This window comes from Onychostruthus taczanowskii, unplaced genomic scaffold (assembly GCF_017590055.1).
Source record: "Onychostruthus taczanowskii isolate IOZ18803 unplaced genomic scaffold, ASM1759005v1 scaffold3, whole genome shotgun sequence".
In the NCBI taxonomy this organism is placed as follows: Eukaryota; Metazoa; Chordata; class Aves; order Passeriformes; family Passeridae; genus Onychostruthus; species Onychostruthus taczanowskii.
The window spans coordinates 6,432,689-6,454,017 of record NW_024500349.1 but is presented as its reverse complement, the minus strand read 5'-3'; the positions used below and the strand labels follow the sequence as shown (position 1 = coordinate 6,454,017).

The 21,329-nt window shown below is 36.0% G+C and overlaps 1 protein-coding gene across 2 annotated transcripts in view; it reads right to left on the bottom strand.

Moving 5' to 3' along the window:
• Positions 1-21,329, bottom strand: part of CACNB2 (calcium voltage-gated channel auxiliary subunit beta 2) — a 247,000-nt gene that overhangs the window by 24,523 nt on the left and 201,148 nt on the right. For both annotated transcript variants that reach the window (XM_041408467.1, XM_041408468.1), the window contains exons 5-10: positions 17,819-17,955; positions 15,926-16,002; positions 11,966-12,099; positions 8,435-8,515; positions 8,094-8,152; positions 4,978-5,087 (exon numbers count right to left, since the gene is read on the bottom strand). In XM_041408467.1, coding sequence (XP_041264401.1) covers positions 4,978-5,087; positions 8,094-8,152; positions 8,435-8,515; positions 11,966-12,099; positions 15,926-16,002; positions 17,819-17,955 — 598 coding nt within the window. The remainder of the gene's footprint in view (positions 1-4,977; positions 5,088-8,093; positions 8,153-8,434; positions 8,516-11,965; positions 12,100-15,925; positions 16,003-17,818; positions 17,956-21,329) is intronic.

Here is a 21,329-nt window from a genome sequence, read left to right as displayed (position 1 = left end):
TATACAGCAAATATGTGTATATATATATTTGCATAAAGGCATTTTTAAGTTGTACCAGGTGTGGGAATAAACCACACAGATCTCTGTCTACGTGCCAATGACTGTTCAAGGAGGAGAGAAAAGAGAGCAACTCATCTCCCCACATCTCATAGTTGTGCAGCCTGGAAGCCCTTTCAGAGGAAACCAAAACAAACCAAAACAAATACTGTTTTTCCTTACCAAGAACAAAATTTTTTTGTGATAAATAGCAGTTTTAAATACCTAGGCCAGAAGTAAGTCATTGTAGATAGTCTGGACAAAAACAAACAAAAAAACCAAACAAAAACAGAAAAAAACCCACCCAGCACAAATTTAGAATTTAGTATTTGCTGAAATTCTATGATTTTTTTCCTCCCCCCATCAGTGATTTGGGGAAAAGACCCTATTATTTTCATCTTATAGAAGGGAAAATGTAGGTAGAAAAATAAATTATTTTCCAGGACTATAAGCAGACCTGCAGCAGATACTAGAAAAGAACTAATGTGATGTGAGTCCTGATTTAATGATGTATCTATAAGACTTGCAGTAGTACAGAATACTATTGGCTGCAAAGCTAATGCTGATAAAATATGAAATGCCAAAATAGCTCTCCTTAATCAAATCTTTTGTGATCTGTATTTCAAGAGAGCACATTCAGGAACATACAATATAGCTGTTCCTTTAGGGCTGCTGTCTCATTCAGTATGCAGCTCTATACACTGTCAACTGATAAGAAGCCATTGAATAATTTACTTTCTCTTCATTGTCAAATACGTGTTTCACATCTCATTTAGAACACATGGCTGTAATCTTTCTCTGAAAACAGAATGCATAAAATATTTATGGCTATTTTGTGGAGCTTACTTTGGTAGTGTATGCAAAAAAATGATTTTTCCCTTTGAAACATCCCAGTTAGGTGAGAAACTGGAATATACGAATGTATACTCCAAAGAGAAAATTGAATTAGAAAGAATAATCACAAGTTATGAATAATTCAGGGGGATTAATATTCAGAAATGTAGTGTCTGATTCTTCAGAGTAATTACCAGTAAAAATTATATTCAGAATAGAAATGCAGGAAATCCTGATTCCTGGGGATTCTTTCTTCCAAAATGGAACATAACCTTGAAGCTTCTTTTAGAAGTCAGTACTAAAACTCAGGACATTCCTGATGCTGCTCTGTACTGTCAGTACAGAGTACCAGTACTAATCTGAGAGAAGGATAAAATTCTTTGCGTTAGGCTGGGAATAAAAAGAATACCTCCCCAGTTAAATGTCTGCAAAGAGTAGAGCCTAAAATAAGAACTTCTGGGGAATGAGGATCCACAAGGCTGATATTTTACAAGCTCCCAACAGGAGCTCCAGTACTACGTAAAGGACTGCCTGCTTTCCATCCCCCTTCTCCATGTCAGTGCATTGCCATGCAACATGCTGATTTTGATGGTATATACTATTATTTGACAGGTCCAAAGCTTGAACTTCTGTTTCAGCTGCAACACTCAGTCTTTCTACAGAAGATGCTTAAAGGATACAAAGAACACTGTGAAAACATAGACATCTTCATAAAGTCTGAGAAAAACTAATCCAGTATTATGCAGCAGTTCTGTATCAGAAGCAGCAAAAGCCACTATTGCATTGGGGAAATTGCATTGCTTCCAATTCCCCACACTGTTTTATACATTTTTCAAGAATATTGAGGCAGAGGACTAGTGGAAAAGTAGTCTGTAAATATTTGATCAAAGGCTGGATCACAGCATACATAACCTAAAAATACTAAAATGCTGCACAGTTCACCTTCTTATTATCACTTCCTAACCTTTATTTTGCACTGCTTGAATTTGTAAAACTAAAAATCTTCTTTTAATAGGATATTTTTTTGACTTATGGAAAATTCATCACACAAACTGAAAAAAAAAATCCACTATATAGTGTGATATTACCACTCACTTATTCTACTTCAGCCAACTAAATACTCACAGCACTGGTGTGTTGTCACCTACCAGAAGACTACAATGATGTTTTCTGATTCTGACTCTTATTTCTGCCTTGAGGTACATTGCAGATAGGCAAGGGAACAGGCTGTAACATGACTTGTACTTAATTCTTTTGCCTTCTGCAAGGGTTTTCCACTGTATTACAAAAGCAGTTACCTTTTCTGACTCCAGTTTATTTTATTTTAGTTTTCCTCCCAACACTGCTGCCACATCACTTCCCTCCCTGAATTCTGCCTGATTTCTGTCCTCCCATGGTTTATCCCATGCCTAGAGCACTGGCCTGGAGGTGCTTTATCAGTGGGTTTGACTATCCCATCTCCTACTCCATAAGCCCAACCTTTCCCATAATGGATTCTCACTACCTGCCTTCCTGCCTTAGCCTGGCCAGCCATCTATTCCTCCAGGTGAACATCTTTTAGGCAAATGACTTTTTATTCCATTCTCCATGCTGCATAGCAAAGGAGGGACTGTAAATTGAAAGATGAGCATCTTTTCACCTCAGTGCTGCTTGGCTGCCCTGACTCAGTCTGCTGGGAGCAAGTTCTGCTCAGCATCATTGCTGGATCTTGCCAAGGAAAGCTGAGTCTTCAAGCAATTCAGATGCAAAACTTGCTATGTGTTAATAGCAGCTTCTAATAATTTGATCAAGTTTTCTCATAAGTTTCATAAAATTTCCCAGAAAAATGTAACTGAAATTTTGTTCAGTTCCCTACCAAATTTCAAAACCATGCTAGATTACTAGATCAATGGAAGTATTACAGCTTCTGAAAGAAAAAGGTTTGAGAATATTTTAGCATATGTAAAATTAATTTTTTCCCTAAATTTATGCTAGAATGACCCAGTTGCTCTGGTCAAAGGTCTTCAAAGTTATTTTATAAATCAGGTAATTTTCAGACCAATTATACTCAACTGCAAATCTGATATGTAGCAGGAAATCTTAGTTAATAACAGGCCTGTTACAAAAACTAGAGAGACACATCTACCTATCTATCCACATATTTGCATATATATATAAACACTGTCATCTTTTGGGTGTCCCAAACTGAGGTTCTGTCAGAACTCCCATTTTAAATACCTCCATCTAAAAAAGTACCTTGATACAAAGAAAAAATGCTGATGCTCTCAAGAGTACAGTTCTACTGTAAAGATGGTAAATGTGTACAAGATTGAGCAGCATTTAATTTTTATTGATTTTTTTTTTCCTGTATAGAATTTTGTGATAGGTGTTTCACATATATGAGAAACTAATGATATGCTTTCACTGCTGCATATGTTTGCTGCATATATTTGTACAGTATTGCAAAATTGCACACACTTTGCTGAGGTTGGAAACTTAATCATCATGATTCTGTTCCATGACTAGTTGACCTTCATACTTATTACCAGTTTTCATTCCTGGTCAAAATAAGTGATACTTTATCTTTTCGTTAGATTATTAAACAGTCTTTGGTGACAAGACTGAAATTCACGCAGAAGAATATTCTGTGTATAAAGATATTAATTATGTTGTTACAGTACACTGCATTTTGATATTTGAAAACACCTAAAATAAGACATATTTGGAAGCTACAGACCACTTTCAAGCAAAAATTCACAGTCTCCATATAGCTGGAAGCAAAGGTTTTAGGAAACAATTTTTCAAGAAAGGGAAGTAAACATTTTTAAGGTGGAGAAGCTTATTCTAAAAAGTACTGCTATATTAGGCAAATGTTAAATATTCAATCACAGTTCAGGTGTTGTTGGAAAAATTTTGGTGTATAACTGATAAGAACTTATTTAATAGGATAAATGAAACTACTTTCTTGTTTCATAAAATTTACAGTTTTTCAAGATGTAATGCTGCTCAGGGGAAACCAATCTCTGTCAAAGGCTACAAAGAGGGACCTGGAGCTCTGTATAAGGCAGAAACATGACTGAGTATTCACCTGGGATGTAGCAAGTTCCCCTTTTTTTGGTACTTGATTGGGGACTTGTGCAGGATTTATGGGATTTTGTCCCGTATCTCAGTCAAGCCTTACACAAGTATGTAGATATAGACTCCTGGCAGGATTCATCTTAGAATCATAGAATGGCTTGTATTGGAAGGGACTTTAAAGGTCATCTAGCTCCAGCCCCCTGCCATGGACAGGGAACTTTCCCCTAGACCTCTTGGCTATTTCCAGGTGTCTCTACACAGGGAATGCACCAGTGACAGCAGCAGAGTCCTGGATACATCTCACTCTAGAGGAAAGGCAAAGGAAGTCAGGAATTAAGACTCCAAAATAATCACCTTTTCCTCCTAACTCTAAGGCCACCTTGCAATGGGAAGCTCCAGTGCAGCCACCTGTACTGTAAATGGTTATATTTAATTACAACTTCTAAGATGTTGTAATTAAACTAAGCTAAGCTTATTTTTTTTTCTGAGTAATAAATGTTTAGTTATTGATACAACTGGACAAGCTTCCATATAAAAAGACTCATGTAAGATGAGAGATATTTAGGCTATGAAGGTAGCTATACAGTTTTTAAAAAACATTTCCCTTTTTGCATCCTTCCTTTGTTTGTACCAACCTTACGATTACTTAAAACTGATACAAATTTCATAACGTGTACTTCAATAATTTTTCTCAGGCTCTATGTCAGTAGCTATCACTACTAGTAATCTTTTTAAAAATAATGCATAATATCAATAATATTCATATAATTCCAAATATTTAACCAGAATAACATATTTTCAGATTTTATATGGATGGCTGCCTCTCCCCACTGAGGCCAACAGCAAAACATAAAAACAGAGCACAAGCAGAATCAACCAAAATCAGTACTATAGGAAGTTTACCTGAGAGTGATTTTTAAAATGATTTCTAAATTATGTTAACTGTGATTTTCCCACAGCAGAGAGAAGGCTATTTTGAGCTTATACATATGAAATGAGAGTAGCATACTTCACAGGCAATTTGTAAATAGCATCATTACAGGTACTCACCTAGGCTTGACCTCGTGTTAGACCGTTCTATGATCGCGTGCTTACTGGGATTGTTTAACACTGAGCGTTTGGCAAGCGAGATGTCTGCTGTGACTCGTGTAATTGATATACTGCAAAATAAATACAGCAAAATAGCACTGAACGTTATTTATCTTTCAGGGATGTGGGAAGAAGTCTCGTTTAACACTAGAAGATGGCTGAGACTATAGGAAAATAAGTTTTCAGCAGCACAGTATGCTTCACCCAATGTGAACAGAGAAAAAACTTTATCTAAATTAATACGGCTACAATAACTACTGATAAGTCATCCTCCTACATGTGCCTGGGGAGAAGGGAAGCAGGAGGTTGTCAGGGATTGCTGCAGAAGATGGGACTTCCCTGGGGACTCCAGGTCTGGTGAGGGTCTGACATTTCACCAGTATCCCCAGTATGAACAGGCTGGTTTCTCCTTTCCCTGACTTCTTGAACGGTACTGAGCAACTACCTGGCTTACTTTAGCCATGGGTGTAAGACACGTAGGGACATGCAGAATTAAATGGTAAAGGTAAGGCTTATTAGGGAAATGAGTCCAGCAATATAACTGAGGGTTTTTTTGTTTGTTTTGGTTTGGGGTTTTTTGGCTTTTTTATTGTTCAGCTTACTAGCATGTGTTTTTCTAACAGAGTGCAAGAGCTACCTATAATTTTCCAGAAAGATTCAAGCTAGCAGTGAAATGCTAGGACCTAAAAATAGGAACTGTAACTTGGAGAAGCACATACTTGAAAAGCCTAGGTTGACTATCTGGCAGGCTCAGTTTTGTGTTTATGCGAAAAGAAGAGCCAAGAAAGAAGTGGTTACTTTCAGTTGTTTGCACTGACCTGCTACATAACTTTCTGCATATTCTTCTTCCTAGGAAAACAGTTACCTCGGTTTATTTTGTTTTACAGGGTCAAAATGCACCCTTAAGATCCTTTTCAAACTCTCTGGTCTAATGAGGTTTAGAGGTCATGTTTTTCAGTGCTAAGAGTTAAATCTGACTGAAGATATTCCCTTCTTCTTCCTTGTATGATTTTACTTGCAATTTAAAAGAGGAAATGGATTTGCTGAGAAGTGGGAGGGCTCCTCTCTAGCAAGCACAGTCAGATGCTGTTTGTTCATCTGAAAAGTAATCCAATAGGCCATTTCCCAATGAACTCAATGTGTATGCACTTATCTAAAAAATGTCACAGCACCAGAAGTTAATATGAAAAACAGAATTATGTGTGCAATACTGATTAGTATTATAATTTTGGAAATATAGGGGTGATTGAACTTCAGCTAAAAGCATAACCAAAGGTTGTGATTTGTGGCACAGCTCCTCACAGATAATGCCATTTTTCTTAAAGTTAAATCAAACATGTATATTGGGATACTTAATAGTTTTCTTTATTTGCTAATGGAAGGACAGTACAAACTTTTACAACTTTTTGGTTTTTTGAGTTGATTTGGATTCTTTTCTGCTGATCTTTTTTCCTACAGGCAATAGTAAATTTTTGCCATTTCAAATCAAATTATGGTATCCTGAGCAACACCAGATTTATCAGTTTGTTTGTCTATGAAAAATACTATTCTTAATTTCAAGACTTTTTACTATCTTTCTGAGGACATTTTCATGTCTTTGAGAAATGTCACATCAGGAAGGCCAAGTCTGGTATCAAAACAAAGGGTGTGTATGTTCATATTGCAAAATAATTGCAACGAGAGTAGACAACAGTGTGGCAGCTCAAAGCAGTAGCACGAACCTGAGAATCTCTGGTGCAAATTTGTTCAGGGCCTTAAGTAATGATTCCAATAGCTACTGAAGTTTGGGATGCTTCAAATCTGCTACTATAGACACAGATTTTTTTTGGAGTATTTGTGGATTCACCCTGCCACAGTTGGATCTACAACTGAAAATCTGACATGCTCTAAAATTTTTAAAGACATAAAGATGCAATAATTTTCTTCTGTTTGCTACAGATGTTTTGTTAACTTCCAATTCTGAAGGTGTGTTATCTAGGGCTTGACAATCCTGACTAATATAAAGAGGGATTACTAAAGTGGTTAGGTATTGACATCATTATTCTGACTGAGAAAATCCACCAGCTTAAACCACTATGCGTGGTATTTTAAAGAATTGAAGCTATTGACAAGAAACCTCATGCTCCCTCTTCAAAGTTTTGACAGCAGCAGAACACACAGAATAGTGTTACAGATCTGACTACTTCCAAGCTAAATAGAACATTCCTTAAAGTTACAGATTTTATTATGAGATCTTCCTGTTTTCACAATTTTTCCTCCCAATGTCAACCCATTAGAACATATTAATCTGGAGCTTGATCCAATACCAATATAATCATGTCTGGAGAATGCATCTCATGTCTCTGCTCCATGGGTCTGTGATGTTGGAGTTATAGACCAGGGCACTGCTTTTAGAGTCAGACTATCATTTGACATCTGTGCCTCAGTAATGCCTGAAGGCTCAAATACAAATCCCATGTGTTACAGCCGAGTGTGCTGCAACCACTCGGGTCAGAACCCAGCAAGTGCAGCCCGAGTGCTGCCAAGAGTGACTGTATTTCAGCAAGATAGGGCACTGCCCCACCCCCTCATCCCACTCTTTTTGAACCTTCCCACTACAGAGCCCAGAATTACGGTCAAACCAAGCTCCTATCTTGAGTGATCAACAGTTTGACAATCCCATACACCAGATAGTTTGAATCCCATATCACTCTTTCTGAGTTGGATGCCAAGTGAGGAAGTAGAGCTGAGGAGGAACCGTGGCTCTTTCCGTTTGCTCAAAACCTCAGAAGCATTGATGAGATATCACTTGAAAAATATTTAAAATCACTTTTTAATCTGTAGATAAATATCTAGCAATTTGGAGTGTGAATGTCACAGTCCTCAAGAAGAAGATCTTTTTTTCCACTCTCAGTAAATATATGCCCCAGAATACTTCCCACTGCAACACAGCCTCTGCATGCTTGGTCAAGGAAACTTCCAATCCACTGACCAAGGAATTAACTGTGATTCCTAATTTTGTCCAATGTTATTATTTCTGAAAAACCTGGTAATACACACATGGAACCTGAAGTATATTTGCATTGCAAAGTACTTACCGCCCTTCGAATCTATGTTTTAAAAAATCAAATAATGCTTTTTGCATCATATCTGTTACCTAGAAGGAAAAAACCAACAAATTAATAATTGCATAGAAAATTCATAATTCTGAATGCTAAGAATATTATAGAAAAAAAGCTGACAATAAATCTTGTATCCAAACAATGGGGCTGGAATGCAATTTGTTCTTAATCTCAATTCTGAGATGAAGTAAAATAAAAATAAGCAGCTATTCAGTAGGAGTAAAAACTGTCTGATGTTTGCCTATGTTATAAATTATCAAACACAAATGAAGCACAGTATTTTGTAAAAAATGAAACTATTTACAACAATCATTTACCTCATATCCCTTCAGAGAAGGCCCCACTAAAACTACTGGTCGCATAGAAGGCACTACATCATAGGGAGGGATGTGCTCTGTCTGCAAAACAGAAAAAGTTTTCAGCATCACAACACCTAGAGAAAGTGTTATACACTCTTTAAGCATTAGGAACTCTGAATTTCCAGTAATGTCACAGGAATCTCAAATTCATTAACTTTTCCCAGGAAATGGTAGCACAAGATAAGGACATAAGAGGTCCAGGGATTTCTTTTGAAAAAACTTTTCTTTGACTTTAAGGTTTCCTACTGTTTTTATATATACTTTGGATAGTTAAAAACTCTTATTCTGGGTCATGCACATTTCCCAGCGCATAGTTCCTAACTGCTAAATTGAAAAGGTTATTTCCAACAACTGGAATGAATTGAAATCGTTAATTCTACAGCTGTGACATCTGTTTTCAACAGGAATTTTATATAGGAAATTATAAAAGAGAAAAATAAAACAAAAGGGAATTAGAAAAGCATAATGCATCTTTTTTTTAAATGTTCAGATCTGCCCACTGCTTGAAAAAACACTGTGACATCACTGCAAATTCCGATGGCACCACTCAGTCTGACATCCACATTTGCACCCACAATTCAATTACAAATTAAATAAAAATAATGACTGATCAAGTTAGTATTTATAGAAAATTATCATAAGCAGAGCTTGGGATAGCATTTCTTCCACTTTGGGAAGTTCTTGTCACCACCCAAGAATGGATTCTGGTAGCGCCATATTTACCAAAATATTAACTGATGTATCATGCAAAATTTCTAAAAAAGTATTCTAGCATACAGAGATAAAATAGATTGCCTCCTTTTAAGGGTTGCAAAAATTTTATATTGTTATCATAACACAATATAAAAAGAAACAAAATGTTAAGTTTGGTATTTTTTCTTTTTCAGTAAGTGGCTGTTCAATATATATCACCTATATGAATGAGGTCTAATCAGAAAGAGCTTCTTGTTCATAAGGGAAGTTTTGCTTTATCATTGTCTTGGGAATAGAAGATTGAAATCCAAACCCAGAAATGTGTGGGTGTTACAGAAAAAGAAATGCCAGATCTATTTTTCAAATGCTTACATAGTACAAATACATCAGTCAAGATCACAGAATACAGACATTGTTCATTGTTCCAGAACTCAATGTATCCCAAGGTGTTTCGCAATAACATTAAAATAAGTATATACATTCCAAAACACAAACCCACAAAGACAGACATTTATACAGTGACAGCACACAATGCTACACAAGCAGCAGTCTAAAGCAGTCTAAAACACAGAAAATATTTTTGTGAATGTCCCTCAATGTAATTTATTTTTTGTTACCTGTAGTTTCACAAGGTAATTAATAACATGAGAATGAAGACCAGTGCCCGCATCATCCTGTAGTTTCACAAGGTAATTAATAACATGAGAATGAAGACCAGTGCCCAAGGCATCAAAAGCATGTGAAATTAATTTATTTTTCACAGTACAGAATCTGACTCAACATGTTTCAAAGCAAACCCCTGCAACTAGGCTGGGCCTGTATCCAAAAGCAGTCCTCCACTGTTCTTGCTAACATTTTTAATAATCTGATAAGCGTATTTGAGACAGATTCGAAGAAAAATTCATTACAGTTGTGCAAGTGCTTTTAGCATGAGTGCCCTGATGCAACAGATCTTTGTCTTAATGTGGCTGACTTAACCAAAGGCATTCATGCTAGAAGTTAACTAGCTATTTGACAATCAGGGCAAGCATAGAAATTACCTTATTTGATGGAATATGGGGTATTTTTAAATTCTGTTCTGTTGCAATGGGCATTTTTTTTCCTCTAATTTTTACAGATTTAAATAATGAAGCTGTCAGCAGGAAATTGAGTAGAAGTTATCTAATGGAAGCATTAAAGTTCATTAATTCAGCAGTATAGAATCTAATATATTCTAAGAGACTGGCACTGAACTATACAGCTTTCACTGCAGATTCAAGTTCAAATATGAACTCAGAATAAAAACTGGCAGGTTTGAACATAGGGCTTTTACTCAGTGATTTTATTATGTAGATTACTTTGGGATGGCCATCCAGTACATAATGTAAATGTTAGTATTACAAACCCCACTAAAACTAGTAATGACTCTGATATGGAAGAAGCACCACAGAGTCAAAGAAAGATGTGGGACTAACCCTCATTCAGATCTAAGGTGGTTCATCTGGAAGCTGCAGCTTTGAAAGATGCTTATGCAGACAGCATCCAATACATGTCAGCATGTGTTATCCAATTAAAAATATGATTAAGTAAGAAATTACTCAGAAGTAAGAACCCGCTCTTGATTTCTACACCAGGCTTAACAGACCAAACTGAAGCCAATAGCAGTGACTTTGGAAATGAGAAGGATTCAATACTATGTAAAAGAGTTCAAGAAAAGAGAGACAGAAGCAAAGATCTACTTATTAAACACAAGAGCACCCACAGCAGGGACAACAATGTCACTTGGCACTGCTTAAGCACTATAACAGTCGGTTATTACCTGTAGATTTAAGTGAGTAGTTAAAACCAAATGAATGAGAGCTATGAAGACTACAGATTTTAAAACAAAAAAGTCAAAATGTGGTATTTCACTTCATAGTTTAGCTGCTACCTAATGTCTTGCTAACTTCTTCCAGCAAAGGCCCTAGAAACCTACTGCAGCTTTTTGCAACAGGATGCCAATTGCATAATTCTGTAGTTATCTAGGTTATCTGTGGAGAGACATTAGCTCTCCTGGGAACCACCAGTACCACTTCCAATAGCTGAGATACTAAAAAAGTCTCGCTGATGGATGGCAAGAACATTTGGCTGATAATTTATACATGACAATAGGAACAACCTGAAGTAAACTGTCAAAACAAGTCTGAGGTTTTCCATTGGTCTTGTGCACTTGCAGACTTTGCACCTAGTGAATTAGAAGCTTAAGTATAGACTAAATTAAAAATAGAACAATTTGTTTCCAAAGTCCAAACCGAGTATCTGACAGATTCCAATAATGACTTCAACAGACTGAATAATAAAGAAAAAAAATTTAGTAAGATATAGAAAGAATAAACATGCACTAGAGAGGTGCGTTACAATACTAGAAACAATTTTCTCAAAGACTTTAGAAGGCCTGCTAAGTGTGTCCTTTTATTCCATCAAAAAGGATAAGTATGTAGCAGAGTTTCACAGACACACAGAACTTTTGCCTGTTTTCCTGTAATGAATCCACTATCAGCTCAACACATCTCTTCATCCTTAACTCTAGAATAGCTGCATTGTTAATCTGGAGTTATAATGCTAATGATGCCAGTGGCAGGATAAACACAGGCGATGTCGATATAAACTTACCGATTTCTGCTTCTGCTTAGCTACAGCAGCATGGAAGAGAAACAAAGAACAACAAAGCATGCATGTTATTGGCTTGTCAAAGGACGCAGACAGTTAACAGGACTAGAAATGCGACGCAGTGCAGGTGAGCAGGTGGACAGATGGGAGCTTGGAAGTTGGTGTTACCTTCTTAAAGAAGGGCATTCTTTTCTCTTTGGAGTGGGGTGATGTTACACTGTTTGCACTGGGTTTGGGGGAGCGATGGTTTGCTGGAATATCATTTTCTTCTGCATCTAAGCCAGTGGCATCTATGTCTACAGCTATATACAGACAAACAATTCAGAATTATCAGATGACAGGGAAAGTAAAGATAGGTTAAAAAGGAAATAACAGGTAAAGAGAAATAAAACTGTCTAGAGAAATAATAAATAAATAAAGAAACAAATAAATAAATAAATAAATGTTGACCATGAGAAAAAAAAACACAATAAAACCAATGGGGAAATTTAAAGGTGCAGTACTTTAGGATTGGAAGACAGAAGGCGATCTGTAACAGCTACTGTAACATTTACAAAATAGACCAATGGCTAAGTTTGTTCTTGTTACACCAGTGTAAATCCAAGATATTCACTTGAATAGATAAGACTTCCACCAATGTAACAACATAACTTGGTCAACAACATTTGGATTATTTTATAGCAATGAACACTAACTGAAAATGGGTATTATCAATTGAAATTTGAAATGTCACTACTGTGTCTATGGGAAATTAAGAATTAGAAGAAAAATCACTTTTGATGACAAAATCAGCCAGACATTGGTACAATGTTATCTACATTTATCTCAGGATGGACTACAATTGGCATTTTTAATCTTTTAAATAAAAATGCATTGTACTCATAAGGTACATTTATTATGAATAAGTAAACATAGATCTACTAATAGTGAAAACTGGAAAGAATGGATAGCAGAAGAAAGGAAATTTATCCCAACTTAGCTCAGAGACGTGGATCCTATGTAAAGAGTCAGGACGTAGGCAGGGTAAAATGGAAGTGAATACAATAAACCGTTGCTGTTCAATCTCTACCCCAAAAGAATATGTAACAAAAAATGCTTATACCATAACCACAAATTATGTGGTTTTTAGCAAGTAAGTAATAACAGTTTCAAAAGGAATCCTCACAGACTCAGTAATAAATACACTTTCAAAACACAAAGCTGTATTATCCTGAATGCTGAGTAGAGCAGATACATGCCAAACAGAGGTAAAATGAAACAAAACCAAACAAAACCTTTCTCATTTACAGCAATCAATCCTGATCTTAAGTAGTGGTTTAAACTTGTCTTCAGAAAGCAAGTAGATGCACAAAAGTGAACCATAATCAGTCATACATCACCACCCTCATGTGTGAAGGTGTTACCCACCTCTCCACTCCCTCTGGTAACACACACTTATCTTGCCATGCCATGATGTCGAACTGAGCCTAACCCTAAATAGACGTGTAAGCAGAATCGTTTGTATTGACTTTATCCAAACCCTTAATTAATCATTGCAAACTATTATGAAACCATCTTAGTGACCTGATTTCATCTGATTCATGAGTGGGACATCAACTAATACAGTGGCATGTGCTACTAAATTATGTAACAAATAAATATTTCTGTCAAGCCTGTGTGTAGCTACTGAAGGAACAGATACTTGGGGCAGCGATCTCTTTTGTTTGCATAAAGTACATTTTCCCATTTGAATTAGCCACAGATCTAATGCTTGATGCCTGACATTCCCTGAGTTACTGTGCCTTTGAGTCTGTCCTTCCCAGGAAAAACCCAGTGAGTAGATCTGCATCCTGTTTCTACAATCTACTCCTAAAAACAGCCACAGAAATCATGTAACATTTTCTTCTAGCAACACTGTTCCTTCATCCTCTTCATAAGTATAAAAAGAGCACATTATCTTTTCTTGAATACAGGCCAGCACAGATGCTGTAAATCACTCACAATAAGGCATATTAAAACTCTTTGTTACTATGTTCAACCAAAATTGTCAGCAAAGAAAATTAGTTACCTTAAGTTTTCCCGAAGGAAAGAAATGCAGAATTTGATCAGCTAGTTACCAGTATCTCCTTTTTTCATTCTCAGTCTTCACACTATGGCACATCTCCTGTGACAGTTCTTTTACTGTTAAATATCTTTAGTTCATGGGGATATTTTCAGTAATTTTCAGCATTTTTCTTACCCAGTTTGGTGGCCTAACAGGACTGTATGGATTGTTTACTATATCAATATTGATTATTTAAATGCATATTAGCCTCTCTTTCATTTGTTTTTCACTGGTTCTTCATCTTGTTTGTGAGTTTGTTTTGGTTTTGTTTTTTGGTGGCACTATTTTATATTGAAAAAACCCATCTCCGACTCAAAGTAAAAAATGAAATTAACTTATTCAGTTAGTATTCTTCAACTTATTAAATAATTGATGTATTTGTAATTGATTATACTTTCAAAGAGAGGAAGTGTGGGAATAATAATTTAATTGTATTTCAAAGTCACTTGAGTTCTTGTTTTAGACACAAACTATGCCTCTTTCACCTTTCTTAACACATCATTAGCAAAGGTTATTGTCAATTCAAAATCTTGCTATCACAGAATAAGTTAATGTACACTATCCATACATATTTTCCAAATCTTTACTGTAACTGAATAAACTTTTAACAGATTTCTTTCTTTCTCTAGAAAAAACATGTTTCTTGAAAGACAGCATCTGAAGAAATGACTCAGTGCAATGAAAATTAGAGGATGGGTAGCATCAGTCAGCTGGTAATCCAGGTGATATCTGTGCTCCTAACTCTAAATTCTGGGCAACATTCTGGAAATACATGTACTGATCTTCAAGTGTTTTTTTGATAGCAAATAATATCACAGCATTTCAGGTGCTTTAACTATAAAATTACAACATAGGTCGAGTTGATGGACAATTTTACTACAAAAATGCAGTTGTTGAAAAAGTTGGCCTTAACAGTAAACACATCAGTTTAAAGCCATCCGAAAATAAGAGATTAAGGTGTGTTCTACACACTTGCTATGGACGCACATTAGTAAACTAACACAATATTTTCAAAATAAAAGAGAAGTTAAACTGAGGTGGAATTTTTATAAACAAACTGCAATTGCAATAAAGTTGGTTGTTACTAACAAATCCATGGTTTCACAAGACAGATACGTTTTTAAATTGATTGAACCAAATGAAGACACTACCAAAACAGGATTTAATTTCTCTGTCTCCCTTTTAAATGACCAAGTAAATACTTTAAAATATTCAGGCGCATTTTGGTCTGTAGACCAGACTCCATATAAATGAATATGATTCGAAGATCCATGTCTTCGCCCTAGTAAAAAGGCACTAGCAACACTCATTAATATTTTCTGTTTTCAGTATTTACAATGCATATGAGAAAATAAAACATCCAGCAACACAGCAGCTGAATTCAATAGAAATTGTTTTTGTTACCTTCTGCTGTGCTTTCTTAATGGAGCTAATGCCAGCATCCTCCCCAAACTTGCCATGTATTTGCTTCATATAACTTGAATCCAACCTAACAACAGTTAAATCTGTATGTTGATGTTCTAAGTACAAAACAGTATTTTTGAAAAATTTGTCAAAGGCAAAAAATATCCAGCATCCTAGAATTATGTGAAGCACATCCTCATGATCAGAATTGTGAAACTAAATGTTCCTGATGTTTTAAAATAATGTCTTTATTGATGCTACTGTAGAAACCTCTCAGGAAATTCTATTTTTATTGCTGATTTTTCTCCTGTACTAGGAAGTATTTATTGTTCAGTAGGAGTGCTCAGACCAGACCAAACCTTCCACTATCCTACTGTAATGTAGTCTCACAGATCTATTATATCTTTGCTACAAAACTCTGTGGTAAAAGCAAAGCGGGAATTTTGTGCATTAACAGCTCTATAATTGTCTGGACTTGCTGGCATTGACTCCATTACTTCAAACCACCCCAAACCAGCCTTATCTGGTAACACATCACTTGGGTTTTACCTAAGAAGAATGGGGAATAAGAAGAAGAGGTACATGGATTTTAACAGATGAGGTTCATGAGTCTCTTTACAAAGGGTTCACAACCTACTCACCAGATGATGGAGGCGTCGATTTTCTGGAACTAGGAACGATGTCACCCAAACTGGATGAAGAGTTTCCTCCTGATTTACTGGAGTAAAGTAATACATTAGTTTGAAGTTCTGTAGCTTTCTCAATATTTAATCTAGTTTATTTATTATCTGCCTTCTAAATGAGCTGCTAGCTGTGAGACAAACATTACTTCTGGCAGCGGTATAAAATATACATCTCACACCAAATGTGTGTACATTTTGAGATCTGAGGAACTGCAATCATCAATCATATTTCCTGTGCTGCTGTGCAATTCATTCTGCTGCTCTGACTTCCTCAGGATCTTAATACAATTCAGTAAATAGTACTGATATACTACTGGTACATATTGATTAATATTACTACTCATTAATAAGAGTAATTCTTAAGCCAGTGAGCATATCTGTTTCCTTTAGTTGAGGAATTATTGACGAATTGCTAATGAAGATGAGACTGTGTCTATCATCTTTTTAATTTAATTAACATACAAATTATTTTGCTTTCTCAATACAATATAGCACTTAAGAAAAAAAGTCTCTCAAACAAAGCAGTCTGAGGTTTTTGTCGAGTTCTGCTTAGTAAAAACCTAGCCAAGTTGTGAAAATGAAACAACAGTTCTAGTTTTTTTATTTCAGTTACCATAATGAGAAAAGCTCTGAAAAAAATGTAAGAAAGGTTATTTCACTCTTCAAATAATTCATGTAATAGTACTAGTTTCCACTTTCTCTATATTGAAATATTAACAAGCACTAAGTTAATGCATTTGTGGTGTAGGACAAGGTTAACTTCAGTGAAAATTTCTGGAGAATGGAAGCCTCTGTGACTCTCTGTGAATCAGTGGGACACATCTGGCTGTGCCAGAAGTGTCACTAGAGGAAATAAGGAATCCAGCATCCTTCTGCTGAGGACAGCATGATCATGGGAAAGGCATTTCACAGCTGGTGCATGCAGCTGAGCACCGCCCAGTCATGGTGTCCTACTCTAGACGTGCTCTACAAACACTGCTGCCCTTCCTATGGAGATAGCAAAGTATTTCTGTCTTCCTGAATGGTTCCTAGCTCAATTACAGGTCTGTCCCACTCAAATACACTGGGAATATTTGTTTCCTTTGTACTTAAAGGGAAACAAGTGGCATTTGCTTCCACAGGTGTTACTAGAAAACGACTTTATTAAGAATTTGAGAGTAAAGGTGACATTATTCTATCTTGAGTATTGTTCAGAATATCTAGAAACAGTCCTTTTTCTTATGCAATGATGTCTGCAGTCAGAGATAACAAATGACTTGACATGAAACTTCCATCATAAAATGCAGTGCTCTTAAAAGCTGTGATTGTAGGCAATGAATTTGACACGACTATTTTTTCCCTATGAGCTAACTAACAGGCACTGGCTTTGGCTTACAAGTAAACTCATCTTAACATTCTGTAATTTCTAAAATGAGCTTTAGATGTGTTTAGAAATAGGAAGACCATCAAAACAATTAAAAAATGTCACAGAATTTAGATAAGTCAATTTTAAGTAAAAAAATTTACTAGCGCATAGTAAATGTACTTACTATAATGTATGTTAGCAATTATTTTACAAAAAAAGGAAGGAAACCATTTCAGTGGTAGACCACCACAGATTGCCAATCTAAATATCTACTTTTCTCCCAAATAGCAATGATACAAATAAGCTTATTAATTAGCAATATATTTAAAATGTTATATATTATATAATAAATAATATAAGTCATTATAGATTAATTTCTTCATTGATCAAAAATGTTTGTAGCTGCCACTAACAATAATTAAGCATATATATGACTGACACACAGCATCAAATTCCAAGTTGTGTCACAGACAATGTTGCTATTATTAATGATCTCTTGTTATTACCTGGAGTAGAATTTTCCTTGTTTTGCCTTTTGTTCATGCTGCAGCCTCATGTTTTCTAGTTTGACTGGGCTTGGTATGAATCCGATTTCACAGCCTTCTTTTACCAATCGTCCTATCCACCAGTCATTATTAAATTTCTACAGATTAAAAAAAAAAAGAAAAAAAGTAGCATACTAAGAAATTATTGTCTCTGGGATAACTTTGTTATTAGTTTTAATTTGCAGCTATGCCTCTTTTTTTTTGTAATTTTTCCCTGTATTTAATCACTGTGCTATGTTATTATGGCAATGAAGAATTGTGGTAATATTCAGAAATACATTAAAATAATTATTCCTTTCAAATCATTAAAATCCACAGTTCTTAAGTGGAAACCTTCCTGCAAAAACTTCATGTTTCTCCCTGGTTTTTATTTCCACCCATTTCACCATCTTTATTTTTTCTTGCTTCACAGTCTCCTCTCATATATGAGAGCAGCTTTTGCTCTCCCTTCACGGTTCTCCTTGGTGGACACCAGAAACTTAGTATCCTCTCTCACCTACTGCTAAGAATTTCTAGAGCTCTGTAATAATCTATTTTACTTATTCCATTTTATTCTGTTCTCTATTTAAATTAAAAAATACTGCTTAACAAATCCCCCCACTTCTCACTAAAATCTTCTGAAATATGACTGAATTTGGCTGCTTATATATACCCTGCTTCAGATAGCTCATGTGATCTGCATCTTAAACTTACCATGACACATCCTCAAGGAATGGATATCTCTGGATAACTAAAAAACCCTAACAATTACAAGTCCACCAGATAGCCCAGTTAACCGAATTTCAGCTCTGTTAAATATGAGATACTGACTACTTTAACTCAACACCTTTATTCATACACCACCCCCCCACCCACCATGTGTGGGAGAGGTTGGTTGATTTGCAGAGGTCTATGCAGCAGAACTATTTGCTTTTTCCATTCTTATTTATTCACCATTTTTGAAGGAAAATAGATCATTCATGTAGGGGCCCCACACACAATACTTCTGGTGTTCCATGGGAATAACTATCATCAAGAAGGAATTTTGGGTAATTTGGAATATTTATGAAACTGTAAGAGAACACCTGAATGTGAAGAAAGTAGCTCTCTTGAATCTGAAGCTATTAATGTAGATATTATAGTGCATATTTAATTATATAACAAGTAACTTTAACAAGTGTACAGTTAGGAATAAAACATGTAAAATGTGTGGGCTCCCCTAAAAAGAAATTAATTTTACCATCATTGGTGGATCACTGATACACAACCTACATTGCAGTATTATCTTTCACTTTGGCAGCTATAGAAATCTTGTGGTGCTTGAGACCAGCTGTAAGATATTCCAGCTAACAAATAATGTATATTAAAACAAAAGCACTTTTAAGCTTATAAAACATAAGGATATCTATAATATTCATCCAATGGGATACCTCTATGAGTAAGAATACCAGCATTTCACAGGAAGCTACTCTGGAATAGCATTTTCTCAAAGCTGTATTAGACTGAAATGTATTATTAAAATTATACCCTATCATTACAAAAGGCTAACTAAATCATTAACTTGGTAAAAGGAAGAGATAGATAATTTAAAAACACCATTGAATTAAAATTTGAACAGTCACTATTTTTGTCCCACAGTACAACAGATTACCATGCAACAATATTAATTTTATTAGAAGCAACAGAAATCCTAAATCCATAAGAATTTCTTCTGTAGAAATAAAAGCATACTTCTGCAAGGTCTCAAAGATAAATGCTGTGTCAGTATACGAACAGTATAAGATACTTTTTAAAGTTTATAATAACACAAATAATACCTTCTAATTTTAAATTTTGTTTTAAAATTTTGGTAGAGAGGTGTCAAGCTCTCAAGTTGCTGGCTCAGGTGAGTGATTCTCTGTATTTCACCTATGTTTGGAGTGCCAAAGGAAATGCAAAAATTAATTAAACACAGAGCAAAATGATGACCATGATTTAAAGCCTCAAAAGATTCATAAGGTACTATGATGCAGCAGTTTCTTCATGCAGGAAGGAATCCATCATCCTTATGTGTACTGGGTTTTAATGAATGTAACCTAATAATGAAGATAAATTTCCCTCACACTCAATCACTGCAGTGCTTTCCATCACTGTCCATGTACATTTTGAACTGAGGTTTTTCTTGTTTGAGCCCTCTCAGCTGCACAAATTGGTGAACAGCCCCTTCAGACAAAAAGAGGACAGCACTGGTCCAGAGTGGCATCCTCATGCAGGCAGAAGCTACTGGAGATTAACTCAGCTCTCTTTATTTCTAGCAATAGGTTAGGTATAAAATCTGTAAGCAACACTGCATTTTATAGTCTGATATGTTTCTTTCTTTAATGTGCATAAATAATTAAAGTTTGGACAATTCAGTTCCCCCAGCATTAACTGTAGGGAACACCAAACGTACTGAAGGAGCAATGCCTGGTGGGATACAGAGCCCTGGAGGATGGGCAGGGCCTGGCACAGAAGATGGAGGGGGAGGACATGCTGTGCAGGGAAGGGCTGGGCCCGGAGCACGCTCTGAAGGAGCTTCAACCCACCCAGACAGAACAGCTGCTGCCAAATGCTGGGCAAGAGTCTAAGTCCTGGTTTGACTCCCCACGGATCTCTTCCCATCTCGCCATTCCAGCGGTGCAGCTGGCCTGGTCCCAGGGTGCCTTCCCAGCCAATCTCTGGACCAGCACCAGTAGACAATAACTTCTCCTGGACAGTTTACAGAGAAAACCAGGTGTTTCTAAAGGCAATCAGCACAGAATGCCTGTTCCAATACACCTGGGGTTGCAGGAACATTCTAATCTATTTTTCCACCCCTCAATGCTACACGCAGCCACAGACAATGTAAGAACTCAGCTGAGCTAAGCTTCCCTTCAAGGCATTTGGGAGATATGGAAAAGTTCAGGAGACTTTTCCTTCCAGATTTTCTCCCACATATTTATATGCATCTGAGACTAAGTTGGGCTGTGAAGAAAAATGCATTAACTTTTAACAGAAAACTGCTAATCCTGTGTCTGGTTTATAAGGAAACAGAGGAAATACTTGATGTAAAGTTGAGATTACCACTTAATTTGAAGTGCAGATGGAATAGATGACTATACAAAACCATTTGATCTAACCAAACTGAGCCTTATTTTCCAGTGCTTCAAGACTCACTGGAGAAGGCTGATGGTTTTCTCTGGCCAGGACTCTGTGCCTGCTCATCTCTTCTTTTGTCACAGGACAGAGCAGAGCAATTCTTTCACACTATCATCAGTCAGAAAGCATTCTTCCTTCACTATATACAGTCTGAATCAAAATTATTCTCTTTTTGTGTGTTTAATATATATGAACAATTATGATCATTAGCCAAGTCTGTTTCTTGTGTTCCTTTAGCCTCTGTCCACCTGTATTTCTATCTCTGTATTAGGAATGTTTTTGTCTTCCCCAAAGCACCTGTGCTAGAAGAATCATTGTGCATTACCAATCGTAACTA